The sequence below is a fragment of the Bidens hawaiensis genome, unplaced genomic scaffold, assembly GCF_021521415.1.
Source record: "Bidens hawaiensis isolate Kalapana, Puna unplaced genomic scaffold, B.hawaiensis_p1.1 tig00015320_1, whole genome shotgun sequence".
NCBI lineage: Eukaryota > Viridiplantae > Streptophyta > Magnoliopsida > Asterales > Asteraceae > Bidens > Bidens hawaiensis.
This window is the reverse complement of record NW_027492369.1, coordinates 462701-476502: the sequence shown is the minus strand read 5'-3', so window position 1 is coordinate 476502 and position 13802 is coordinate 462701. Positions and strand designations below refer to the sequence as shown.

General features: G+C 34.1%; 2 protein-coding genes across 2 annotated transcripts; both read right to left on the bottom strand.

Moving 5' to 3' along the window:
- Positions 1 to 1586: 1586 nt before the first annotated feature.
- Positions 1587 to 6404, bottom strand: LOC143548956 (putative sulfate transporter 3.5). The gene is made up of 12 exons (XM_077039989.1): positions 5891 to 6404; positions 5137 to 5344; positions 4868 to 5039; positions 4213 to 4278; positions 3983 to 4096; positions 3767 to 3883; positions 3384 to 3510; positions 2999 to 3285; positions 2713 to 2903; positions 2544 to 2626; positions 2254 to 2330; positions 1587 to 1832 (listed from the first exon to the last, which is right to left on the bottom strand). The coding sequence occupies exons 1-12, from the start codon at positions 6222 to 6224 to the stop codon at positions 1692 to 1694; spliced, it is 1917 nt and encodes a 638-aa protein (XP_076896104.1). The 5' UTR covers positions 6225 to 6404; the 3' UTR covers positions 1587 to 1691.
- A 3138-nt stretch (positions 6405 to 9542) lies between these two features.
- Positions 9543 to 12913, bottom strand: LOC143548958 (aldehyde dehydrogenase 1-like). The gene is made up of 10 exons (XM_077039990.1): positions 12807 to 12913; positions 12598 to 12740; positions 11411 to 11553; positions 10969 to 11209; positions 10595 to 10858; positions 10339 to 10476; positions 10125 to 10262; positions 9997 to 10058; positions 9641 to 9914; positions 9543 to 9599 (listed from the first exon to the last, which is right to left on the bottom strand). The coding sequence occupies exons 1-9, from the start codon at positions 12910 to 12912 to the stop codon at positions 9641 to 9643; spliced, it is 1509 nt and encodes a 502-aa protein (XP_076896105.1). The 5' UTR covers position 12913; the 3' UTR covers positions 9543 to 9599.
- Between the last annotated feature and the right edge of the window lie 889 nt (positions 12914 to 13802).

Sequence of the window (13802 nt, the reverse complement as noted above, 5' to 3'; positions counted from 1 at the left end):
GTTCAGTTTTTCACAAAACACAAAACTGAACCAAAACAGATATTTCGGTTTTTACTAAAAATCAAAATTGAACCGACGGTTTCTAATTCGTTTTATTTTATTTTATTTTTATGATTTTTCGGTTTCGAGCATGCTATTTTGGGTTTCGTGTGGTGTGACTATGGGGGGGTAACATATCGGTGTTTAATCAATTATAGAAATTATTATTACATATAATATATTTATACAATTATTTTTATTTACTTGTGAGTCGGTTGGAAATTTAACAAGATTGTTTAGTATGATAAGAAGAATGTTGGGTCATAGGAGGTCAACAAATATCGTTTTTGTGTCGGTGTAACTTGAGGTCAACAAATAATTTTTTTAAATATTATTTAGGTGTGTATTTGGAAATAAAAGAAAAATGCATATAGAATATTTTAGTTCAACTAAAATTACATAACATCTCAGTAATTTAATATATGTCAACTTAAAAACGTACCTATGCATTAACACAATTCATGATTGTTGTTGGTCTTCACTATCTACTTAATATTGTTGGCGCCACCGCCATCGCCACCATAGGCACCGCCCACCACGCCATTGACAACATAGTCATCTCTCCACCACCGCTATCAACAACGCCACCCGATGACGACACATAACTATCACCACTAGTTGCCAATTATTAAAATAGTCATAGCGGGTGCCTTTGACCTATTTTAATATTCTTTAACTTATTATATACTTCACATGCTTTGTTAGAGTTTGGAAATATTATTTTATTTATTTTGAATTAAATTATTTTCTTAAAACGACGACTTTATTTTTTTGTTTAGGACACCGCACTTTCTAATTCAGAGTTTGGTTTCGGCGTATATTCGAGAAACCATACCGTCGACTGCTATTTGATTGTTGTTGTGAATATTTTTCTTTTTCACCATGAAATGTCTATATTAATTATATTTAATATTTAATTAAACTTATTATATGTGTGGTAATTGGTAAGTGTTTGTTTGCTTATGGGTTTTTTCATAAATGTATTTTTGATACACTATCGTATGAATATTTGATCGTAGCCCATTGGGCCTTTAAACAATGTTTTTCTTCAAATCTCTAAGCGTTTGGGCCTTGTTCATCGGTAAGATTAAATATTTTTCTTGTGTATTGAAACTGGTTTGGTAAGAACCGGTTATAAACCGAATTGAACTGCCAGTTTGTAATCGGGTCAGGAACCACCTTGTTGAAATCGTTTAGAAGTGAACTAAACCGGTTTGAAACCGATTCATTATCTTCTACTTGGAAGCCAGAATCGGTTTGAAATAGTTCAACAACTTGATCTAATATAAAAGGTTTAAACAATGATATTTTTATGTAATTACAGAAAGAAATACAGAATATATGTGGTATGCTATATGTTAGTTTTACAATTCATATTTTTGTCGCGAAAATTTCTAGAATCCATAATAAATAGTACTATACAAAAATAAATAAGTAAATAAATAAATAAATAAGATTCAATACATTTAATCTAATCTATCAACAATTATATTTAAAAAAAAAAGATTACTTTATTTTTTTTCATACAAACTTTTATATGGCAACAAGAAATCATGGATTTACAACTAATAACAAAGATAACAAATTCCTCTTCTTCGTCTTCCACCTAATTCCCGCAGTGCTAGAAAACTCAATTCCTTTTATAGTCAATGTTATTCGTGACTAAGTGAAAATTTACACCCGTCAATTGCATCTTTGACGGATAGAAAAACTCGTTCTTTTCCAATTTTGTCAATAAAATTGGTGACAATCAACTTCTCCATAACCTCGAGTCTCGGATTTACTATGACAACCTATATATAGAAATACAATTATAATCAAGTTTCAATACATTTAAAATAAAATCCATTATACTTTTCTAGCTATAAAACCACTCAAGTTTCATTAATGTTCCATTGTTAGTAAAATTTCATGCAGTTTTCTAAAACTGAATGACATAAAATAAACAATTATAAAGTTTGTTATTACCTAGTTTCTTTTTTTTTCCATAGTTATCTCATTAAATATTTGCAAAGTTTCATATATTTTATAATTCGATCACTTAATTTAGCATATATGAAAATTTTACAATAACCGAATAATTTTGAAACTTGCGTGAATTTTGTAGTTAGAAAAAAAAGGTAAATGAGTAACTTTGATGAATACTAAAGAAACTTGGTTAATATTAAGTGAAATTCCATGAATATATATCATGACTTGAGATTTGTTAATTACCTTGATTTCTTGAGCTTCTAAAGATCTACGAATTTCAACTAGCGTTTCGACACCGGTTATGTCAATAGATGTAACGCCTGAATAAATTAGCATATCAAGTGTGAGCATGCTAAACATGGGTAAAGTTAGACACATATAGAAAACAACGAGTTTATTAAACGTTGGATTCTTTAAAGATTTAATTGATAATAAAATGTAAAACATTGGATTGGTTGATAAAATTTAAGATAAAAACTCTTTTGAAAACACATGCTAATAACATCATTTAATCAAAAACCTTAGAAACTTACCTCCTAAATCTAACAAAACATACTCAACATCATCTCCTTGAGAATCTTTACTAGCCTTTTCATCTCTAACCCATCTCAAAACCCTTCAAAAGATCCCAAAAATCATGTCAACTTTCAAAAATTTACACCATGCAACAAAATGAAAATCAAGATTTTATAGTATTTATACCTTTCTCTAATGTAACCAGAATTTGCAAAGTAAATTGGAGAACCAAGTTGCAAAATTAGTGTTTTGGGAATGTTTATGGCACCAGGATATTGCTCTACATCGCGATACAAACCCATATCTCTTATGTTACCTAGCTTAGAACTTGCCGGTCTAGCTACATACAAAAGTGCTCTAATCAAAGCTAATCCCACCTAAATTTACAAAAGACCAAAAGTTTTCATTTATTAACACATGTAACACATAAAATTGAAATAGCTAGTTGAATGATTATTAGAACAAACAATACCGATAACATGAGACCAACATCCATGCTAATGAATGCGACACCAAGGAAAGCCGCCATGCAAATCAAGAAATCAAATTTATCGGTTTTGAAAAGATGGTGAGCTTTGTCATACTCGATGAGACCAAGCATTGCTGACATAATAATGGCCGAAAGAGCAACAAGAGGAGTGTAACTAAAAAGAGGTGCCAAGAAGAACAATGTTAACATCATGCATACTGACATCACTACATTTGCCATTTGGGATTTACACCCTGCGTTGTAATTCACTGCGGTTTTTGAAAACGGCCCTGCATAGTGAATCAAATAAAGGGATTTTAAGTAGCAAGAAAATCATTTGTGTTTTATGAAAAAATAAAAAAATAATAATAGAAAATAAAGTAAGAACCTGTAGTTAAGTAGCAAGAGGTTAAAGATCCAACAATGTTCATGAGACCAAAAGCAACCATCTCCTTATTACCATCAATTTGCTGATTTACCATCAATGCAAAGCTTCTTCCAATTGCTATTCCTTCCTGCAATATTAACCTTAAATTATCTTTAAATTAATAAAAAAATCATGTTTTGAAAGAGTAATACGTTATTGAAACTAGAATGTTTTTATTTTATTTTTATTTTTCTTTTATATTTATAAAAGGGGTAGTGGTACAACTTGTTGCCTGTTTGCCTTCTGTTTCGATGTAATCACTGCTTTTCATTTTTAGTATATTAAAATAAAAATATACCATTAAAATTTATAAACAACTTTAATAAAAAGAATGATGTACTTACAGCAAGAGCAATCAAGGCTGTAATGACTCCTGCTTCAATAGGTGCTGATATATATTTGGGATCAAAATTCAAATTTTTAATAGATGGAGGATTAATTCCTTTTTTCAAGGGCCCCACCTGAATATTCCAAATTAAGTTAGTTAACATTGGTCAAATAATTGTTTTCTATTTTATTTTAAATGTTAGAACTAATAGGGACAGCGAATAAAAACTTACTATTGTGATGCCATATTTCTCTGCGTTTGCTACAAACGCAAAGAAGCATCCAACTGCGACGGCCACCATTGGAGCTATCGCCGACACCCAGAATAGCTTCGGTTTTCTTTGTTTCTGAATAACCATTTCGCATTCGTGTATTAATAAGTAATAACATATCATTTAAATTTGTTGCAAATGTGTAAGCGATTTTGCGACAAGAATCCGTGACGTGTTTGAGTGTTACTTACCACCTTCTTTGAGAGTTGTAGAAAGATTAAAAAGATTACACCAACAAGTGTGCATTCCCATCTTATCTGTCAAACCAAACAAACAAATTTTATAACTTGTTTTCTAGAGGAAAAATACATACCAAAAGTAATTTCACTATGCAGAAAAACATACCAGAGAAAAAAAAAATGGGTTCGGTTCGGTTCGGTTCAATTTTATTTTTTATTTTTTAATTTTATCATTTGGGTTTGGAAATTTAAGTTTGAAAAAAATGTTTCAAATAATGAACTTGGGCCTAATTTTTTCTTTTCTTTTTGTTAATTAATGATTAATTAATTTTTAGTTTTTTTTACACATTTGGATCTTAAAATTTTGAGGTGATCATTTATTAATTTCTTATAAATTACTCAAAATCGTTCTTTTTAGTTAGGTGGCTCCAATCAGTTTAGTTTTTCAGTTTTGGTTCATAGCAAAAGTGCAAAACCGAATCCGAGCTGAAAAATCGGTTTTTGAAAAAACATAAAACCAAACTAAACTGTAGATTTTTCATTGGGCTCGATTATTTCGGTTTTATGCACACTTATACTAGAATGTCAAGGAGCACTTGTGGGGCAGTCGCTTTCCGTTTATTTATTTGTCTAGTTAGTATATTAAATACGTGACAGGGTATTATACCTCATGTTTATACTTAAAAATCGCGGCTGTAACAGACACAACATCAGTATGTGTAGTAAAATGCTTCAAACCAAAAATGCCTTTTAATTGTTGCAAGCATATTATTGTTGCAGTCCCTCCCATGAAGCCAGTGATTGTAGAATGTGACAAAAAATCCACCAAAATTCCCAATCTGTTTACATTCAAATATATAAAAAGAAATAAAAATTAATTGGTTAGTTACAAAACACCTAACAGATTTTTTTTTTTTGGCAATGCGAACTCAGTACCGGAAAACACCAAGAACCAACTGAATGACACCGGAAATGAGTGTCGCCGTGAATATTAGGTTAAGATAGAGCTGTGGATCATCGGCTTCGTGCACTTTCTTTTCAATGGCGTCGGCTATAATCAATGAGCTTGAAGCTACCGTTCCGACTGCTAAATGTTTTGAGTTACCAAAGATAGCGTAGATCAAAGGCGGAACAAAGCTGGAATCTACAAGTAAATGCTTCATTGATAAAAAAATGATGCAATGGAAAATTGTGCATGAAACCCAAAAACTAATCTGAAACCGAAAAAGCTGAAAAAAACGAGTCGAAACAAAAACCAACGGGTTGTTTTGCATGTAATATATACCGAAAAATCCAACTGAAATTTTAGATTTCTTTTTTTATTTTTAATCGTAAGTAGTTTAGATTTTAATAAATATGTAACCTAAATATTTTAGCTCAAAGGTACAGTACCGTAATCAATTACTTATTAATTAACAATATGATTTTGGTACAAATTCATTATTTTGGCCCACTTTTTTTTTCGGCCCAAAAATTTCAAGCTCAACTGGTAAAACCGAAACCGAATGGTTTTCAAAAACTCAAAATCCGAAATTTCACATTTTAGTTTGGTTTTAGCTCAAAACCGATCTAAGCCGACCCATGCACACCCCTACCCCTATCCAGACATAAAAAAGAGGTAGAATTTCGAATTTTAAAACGATGCAATTTGAATTTTGGATTATCAAACAATGTGGATCAAAGAGCTTACATAAACCGATAATCGGGGGAATATTAGCGAGCTTTGCGTAGCTAATGCCTTGAGGAATCGCAAGGCTAGCAATCGTGACTCCAGCCAAAAGATCATACATAAACAGTTTCCGGTTGTAATCCGGAAGCCATTGACATATGGGAACAAAATACTGTATCGCTTTTTTTGCCTTCACGGGCAATGTCTTGCCAGTGAAGTCATGAAAAGGATCGTCAGGGAATAAAGTTTCCTTCAAATCGGACTTGAATGCCATCGAGAAGCTCCTCGGCTCAGCGAAACTTACTTTTCCGGCACCGGATTGGTCTTCTTCAGGTTTGGAAGCCATAGGAATCATGTGTTATATTACTAAGAGTGGAAAGTGATGTTGGAAATGGAGTTAGGGATGAGGGTATTTATAGAACGTAGGTTAAAAAAGCCGTTAAATATGGTAGTTATGGATAAAAAAAGTAATATTAGTTGTGAGTTGAGAATAATTTGCTAGTTTTGACAGATTCAGACTCATGTCTATAGATAGTATTTAGTATTTATCCAACTAAGATAATATGGATAAATGCAAATAAGAAAATAAGATAAAAATATAAACATAAATATTGTTGACATTTCAAGAGAAACAGAAATGTCCACTGTTTCGTAATAAGTTTTACATTAATTAGTCGAATCGTATCGTTCTTCCGATCAAAAGCCTTAAAAATCGGGTTGAAACACGGAAAAAAACTTAAAGGCGCTAAGTATTTTTTAACGGAGGTCTATTCAGACAAAAATAGTTGAAAGTTGAGACCGCTGATAGTGATTTTTAAAGTTGGGATTATTATCGGCCAATATACAAAAGTTGAGATTATTTATTTTTAATTAGCCTTTTAAATATTATCGTTTAGTATTATTGATAAATGTGTTTTAGTTAAATCACGGCGGGTTAGTGGTTCAATTGCTCAATTTTGATACGACCTGTATATCTATTTGTGAAGAAATGTTAGATATAACATCTATAGAATTAATTTTGTGTTATTCAAACACAACTTCTCTATCGTTGTGCCATTTGTCGACAATGCTATGCCATCACGACCTTAGATGTCAGATACACTAGACCACTTTCATTTGTTGTGTTCTCGTGCTTATTTAACGAAATAAAGGAATGAAAAGGAAAGCAACTCCTTTCCTTTCTTCTTTATTTTATTTAAATTTCCTTCCAACTTGGAAGGAAACGAATCCTTCCATTTTATCCGTACTTTTTCTTCCATTTACTATCATTTCTTTCCTTTGATAAAACTCGGAAACACACATTTATCTACATAATCTGCATAGACTTAAAATCGTGTAACTTGAACACGACTCGTTTAGCTCATTTATCTACAAATGTGAAACGGGTTTATAAGTAGTAATCAAGTTGTGAACGTGTTAATCATATTGGTATGTTGTAAAAGAGGTTCAAATGGTTAGTGGGTTGAACATGATCCATCGATTATATGTTACAGCATATTAGTCTAAACCTGGTTGTTTTTCTTTCGTGTACTAAATTGGTAAGGGGCTGTTTGGTAGCCTCTGAACAATTATTAAAAGGCTATCTATTAATTATTGGCTCGTAACATCTGAATGGTTAAGAGGTAGTTTTAAGTCTAAATGGTTAAGATGCTACCTCATAACATCTGAATAGTTAAGAGGTAGTTTTAAGTCTGAATAGTTAAGAGCTAACCATTGCTCTTAACCATTCAAACTTAAAACTACCTGAAGAAACGTGGATCGGCTTACTAGTAGACGATCAACTTTCCTCGGGTATGAGTGTGCTATATCACCGATGGTTTTCCGGAGTATGAATTCTTCCACCTACAAAACGAGCAGCACCGTGAACTTACCCCTCAAAAAGGGACAGAGGGGTCCTCTTTGGGGTAACCCTCCGATGTGAGAATAAGATATTGTAGGAGAAGATAATCTGAAAGTAAGTAAGGATTTAGAGTGTATTTTCTTGCTTACCTCCCCTTGTGGAGGTGGTGTGGTATTTATAGTGTTAGGGTTTCCAATGATTGGGCTCAGACCCAATTAGGGCCTTTTTGGCCTCCTCCTATTGCTTCGCGCCACGTGTCCTTAGGACACCTGGTGCTTTTTCATTGATTATTCTCTGACCAAGGTATTTCACCTGACCCATGTGCAATCACGTGGTAGCACATGGGTTTTGCTGAGTTGTCCACCTTTCATTGGCAGCTGTCAACATCAGCATATTCTTTATTTCTTAAAGGATACCTTCTGGAAGGTTGTCTGATGAGCATAATCATGGTTGTCCTTATCCTGATTTGGATAAGGACGTGGTTGATTATGTGCATGTGTGATATGCGCCTATCCTGGGGATGCGCGAGGTCTTCTCCTTATTCTCACGCGCAGATGTTTCATGCGCAGATGTGATATGCGCAAGCATATGTAATATGCGTGAGCATATGTGATATGCGCCACGCGCAGATGCGCCACGCGCAGATGCGCCACGCGCAGATGTGATATGCGTGAGCATATATGATGCGTGAGCATATGTGATATGCGCCACACGCAGATGCGCCATGCGCAGATGTGATATGCGTGAGCATATATGATGCGTGAGCATATGTGATACGCGTGAGCATATATGATATGCGCCATGCGCATAGGTTTTGGCTTTGTGTCTTCATGACATCCTGATTTCAAGCCTCTTGTCTATATCTTGTGGGTTGACCCGTCCCGCTCGATGTTAAGGCGGGTGCATACCTCTTCACTACCTCTTAACCATTAAGATGTTACGAACTCTTAAGAGGTAGCCGCTTAATTAATGACCGTCTGAAGTTGTCACTCATGTTTGACACAGCCCAGGAACAGTGATCGTAACCCACTGATTTTTGCACACTGGACACCTATCAGCATTTGGGCCTAACTTGTAAGTTGATGAAAATAAGTTCAAGTTTATGACTTATGACATAATTATTTTTTCTTTCAAAATTACTAAAATAGAAAAATTTGAACACTAAAATTACTAGATAATATTATAAATCAAATGACAATTAAAATGAATCACTATAAACTGCCCAACCATAAGATTTTTGGAGAAGAGGGTTTTTTTGAAAGCAACCTTACTATATTTTATGACAGATGTACGGTTTGCCTGCATTCCACCTCCTCAAACCCTGTCTATAGCATTACTATTTGTGGAATTTTACTGGGTATGATTGTTGTTGTTATAAAGTGCCCAACTAGTTAGATAATACAAATTTTAGTGTTTTGACATTATACTTCAATAACTTTCAAATATAATAAATGTGACAGTTACGTGCCACAATTTCTTGACAATTTCTTGAATCGATCAAGAAAGTGACAACTTAAATCGTCGTCGTAAAATATCAACCTCGCATCTCACCCGTCATTTCAAGATTCAAAATCAACAAACTCAAAGTCACTTAAATCAAACAAGTCAAGCTGACGGGGCTCATTTACACCTCTACATACGTAGAAACATCAATGACTAACAGGACGACTGACTAACAGGACGATTGCGATCACGAATGGAATATACACCTTTAGATGACAGTCAAGGGTCTCGATCAAGATGTCACTATTTATTAGAAAACCACACACATATAAGTATGTAACATTTATATAGTAAATGAATCTACATCTAGTTTTAAATTTTAATAACCCTTTTTCCATTGAAAATATTGTCATTACACTCAACCTTGCTTCATCAAAGATATTCTGACTTATGCTTATATAAATATTAATGCCATGTAACTGGTACACTTATAGCCAAGGAGAATTATGAACCGGAGTGACCACAGATTTCACTTGAAGATATTTGTATAACGCGTCCATCCCGAACTCTCTTCCAAATCCGCTCATTTTATAGCCCCCGTAAGGGGAATCTGCGTCGAATGCCAAATAACAATTTATCCAAACGATACCCGCACGAATTGATCTAGAAACCGTGTTTGCTATGTTCAAGTCCTTGGTTGCTATCCCTGCGGCCAAACCATAACGTGTTGCATTCGCTCTAGCAATCGCCTCCTCAATCGTCCTACAACATTTATACATAAAAGTTATTATTATTATTTAGTATTTAGGGTTCTTGAATTTATTTAGTTTGAATTTGATCATACTTGAACTTAATGACACACATAACGGGGCCAAAAATTTCATCGGTCGCAATACGCATGTCGTCCTGAAAATATAGAGAAAAGTAAATGTAACTTATGCTTATTTTGTGATGTTACTTAAGTTAGTTTACCTTAACATCGGTGAAGATTGTTGGCTCGATATAATAACCCTTTTCTCGACAAGGGTTTCCCCCGGCTAGCAATGTAGCACCTTGTCGTTTTCCATGTTCGATATACGAAAGTACTTTATCATATTGTGCCTTATCAGCCTGTAAATCGAAACACTAGCGTTAACCAAAATAGTAACATGAAACTTATGAAATATAATGTCTAAATGTTAATTACTTGAGGTCCTTGTATCGTGGAAGGCTCGAAAGGATCGCCAATGGTCATCCCTTTTACGTTTCTAGCAATCTTCGTCACAAATTCGTCGTATATCCCTTCTTGAACGAAAATTCGAGAGCTACACACGCAGTATTCGCCCTAAAAGTGACAAGTTTCATTAGAAGTTGACAGTTTCAACCCATTTACTTATATGTTTATGCATAGTGTTAATGAAACTATAGTATTAATTATTAAATGTATAAATATATAATTATACCTTGTTAGCGAAACCGCCCATAAGAGCAAGATTAACAGCTGAATCCACATCCACGTCATCAAAAACTATGAGGGGAGATTTGCCTCCGAGCTCAAGAGACACTGATTTCAAATTACTGGTGGCGGCGGCTTGCATCACAAGCCGCCCCACTTCAGTTGACCCAGTGAAACTCACACAGTCGATATCCATATGAGAAGTTATGGCGGCTCCAGCTGTCGGTCCATACCCGGTAATCACATTAATCACCCCGTCAGGAATACCCGCCTAATCGATAACCAAAATCATATTATTATTATTATTATTATTATTATTATTATTATTATTATTTAATCCATTTCTGATGTAAACCCAAACACACCCCAAAGTAACCATACCAATTTAGCTAAATGGGCACAATAAAGAGCGGAAAGTGGCGACTGCTCAGCCGGCTTGACCACCATGGTGCAGCCGGCGGCCAGAGCGGGGCCGACTTTGAAAAAGAACATCCCTGTGGGGAAGTTCCATGGAATAATATGCCCCAAAACACCAATCGGTTCGTACAACGTGTAGCCTTGCAACTGGTTTGCCAGTTTTAACGTCTTTCCATGGATTTTATCGGCCGCACCTGCATAGTATCTAATAAACAAAACAATATTGGTGAATAATATATTATATATCTGAAAAGTAATAATAATGACAAAACGTTAATAACTATATACCAATAACTAACAAACAAACTTAAAGATAAATGATAAATCAAATAATTTCAAGTTTATAGTTTATGTGCATAGTTTAGATTACATCAAATAATAATAACTACAACACATGGATACAAACCTGAGTACGCTGATTGCGAACGGAATTTCTCTGGCCTTCCCGTGGGATAAAACCTTGCCGACGTCAAGGGCGTCAAGTGCTGCTAATTCTTCAAGATGTTCTTCTACTAAATTCACATATTTCATCATTATCCTTCCTCTCTCCTGTAATTAAACAAATTATATTTGTCAATTTATTTATTTAATTCACTTAAAAATAAGTAGATACAACTAATATAAGTTTGATATGATATGACAAATCTGCAAATACCAAACACATAGGATTTTGGTTCTATCAGCAAAAACCAACCAAATCAGCTAGTGTTAGTAGGCAGTGTGGCCTAAATTAGAGTTTATTTTATTCAATTTTAATATAAAAAACACAATATCATTCATGCTAATAAACTACATCATCTAAAATCATTCTAGCCGCTCATGAGCTATTTAAGATCAGATCCATAAGACGCCAAAAAAAATTTGAGCCTTATCAAGCCAGAGTCGAGCCTAGGCGTCAAATGAAGCTCGTTTAGTTATCAAGCCTTAGTCTGAGACTTGTATGGGAAGATTGTTTAGTCTCATCGAGCATAGAGTATTTTCAAGTTTTAACCATGTTTTAAATCCTTAAGGAACCATGTTTTAAATCCTTAAGGGGGCTCGAGCCAAGCTTTGGCTCGTTTAAGATACTGCACACGAGCTCGAGCCGATCTTAGGCTTGTTCAGGTATTTCAAAAATATATAGAAATGGTTTAAAAAAAGTATATAAATAAATTAATAAATAATAACAGAGTTGTTCCCGAGCTGAGTTCGAGTTTGAAAAAAAAAAGACTCAAGCCTTGACCTTTAAAAAAAAAACCTCGATATGAGCTGAGCTAGAGGCCCTGAACTCCTGTAAGTCAATATGAGTTGATCTCGAGCCTAGCCAGCCAAGCTCGGGCTCAGGTCAATTACACCACTAACGTTTACCAAACAAATATTATCTCATATCTGTCTGGTAAACATTCAAAAAATAGATAAATTGTGTGATATGTACGGAACCAGACTTCCGTAAGTTAAAACAAGCTGAGCTTGAGCTTTGTCAAGCTCAGGCTCAGCTTGTTTACACCCCTAATGTTTACAAGACAACTATGACATATCTACTTTATGCTTTTACAGATATGTCATATCTATCTGTCTTGTAAACATGATAAATAAACTTAGTATAACACGTACAGAACCGGACATTCGAGGCCACGGGCCATGATCGAAAGCCTCACGTGCCGCCTTCACAGCCAAATCAACATCATCTTTATCTCCTTCAGCAATATCCGCAATCTTTTCTTCTGTTCGTGGATCAATCGTCTCGAAAGTTTTGCCTATACATGTCACAAACAAATAAATATCAACACGTCACAACAACTAGACCGAAAAACTAAACGTACCGGAAACCGAGTCGACGAATTCTCCATTGATAAAGAGCTTAGTGAAGTTTATTTTTGGGATGCTGAATGAAGAAGCTGTGTTTCCATTGCTGTGAGTTTGAGCCATAACTTATTTTTGGTATGTGACAAGAGAGAATGGATATGATATTATTATTCTTATTTTATAATGGTTGAGTTTGTCTGGTAATATTGATTCCATTGGCCGTTCGATCATGATACTGTTTTTCATCATTTTTGTCGCCGGGCTATTGGCCAGATTTTAAAACATGGTGACTTTAATATATTATTAATATAATTATTATATAAGGATTAAAATCAGTTTATAAGTCAAGTTTTTTATGTCTAGTTTCATAAATGATTGATTATGATGGCAACCAAATTTATAACATTTGAAATACATATATTTTTTTATCAATCATCATAAAACTATTTTTATAACAGTTACTTAGATTATTGACGAGTAACGATCAACCCGATCACCTCCATTCTCGGAATATAAAACCATGGGATACTAAACTAGCATGTTTAATTGTTTATGAAGAGAAATTCGTGTTTATGAAGAGAAATTCGTGCATCGGTCTACCAAATCATGCTATTAATAATTTTAAGGGACGAATTTAAAACCAATTTTATTTTATGTGGCGCTAATCATTCGTGGTAGCTGAGAGAAATTGGACACTTCGTGTCACATTTGAAAACAACGTTTAAGATTTTAAAATCATTTTATACGTCAATTTTATTTATATTTATATTGAATTTCATAAAACTATGTTTATGATTAGAGGTGCACAAAGCGGTTTAAAACTCAAAACCATTTTAGGTTGAAACCGGTTTTGTTTGGTCAACAAAAGTCAAAACCGGTTTATTGTTGGTTTCGGTTCAGGTTGAAACCGGTTTCTTACAAGGTTACGGTCGGTTTCGATTCGGGGGTTTTGACCGGTTTTTTACCGTTTTGGCTGGTTTCAGTTCGTCTAACAGGTTTGGAATCAATTTTGT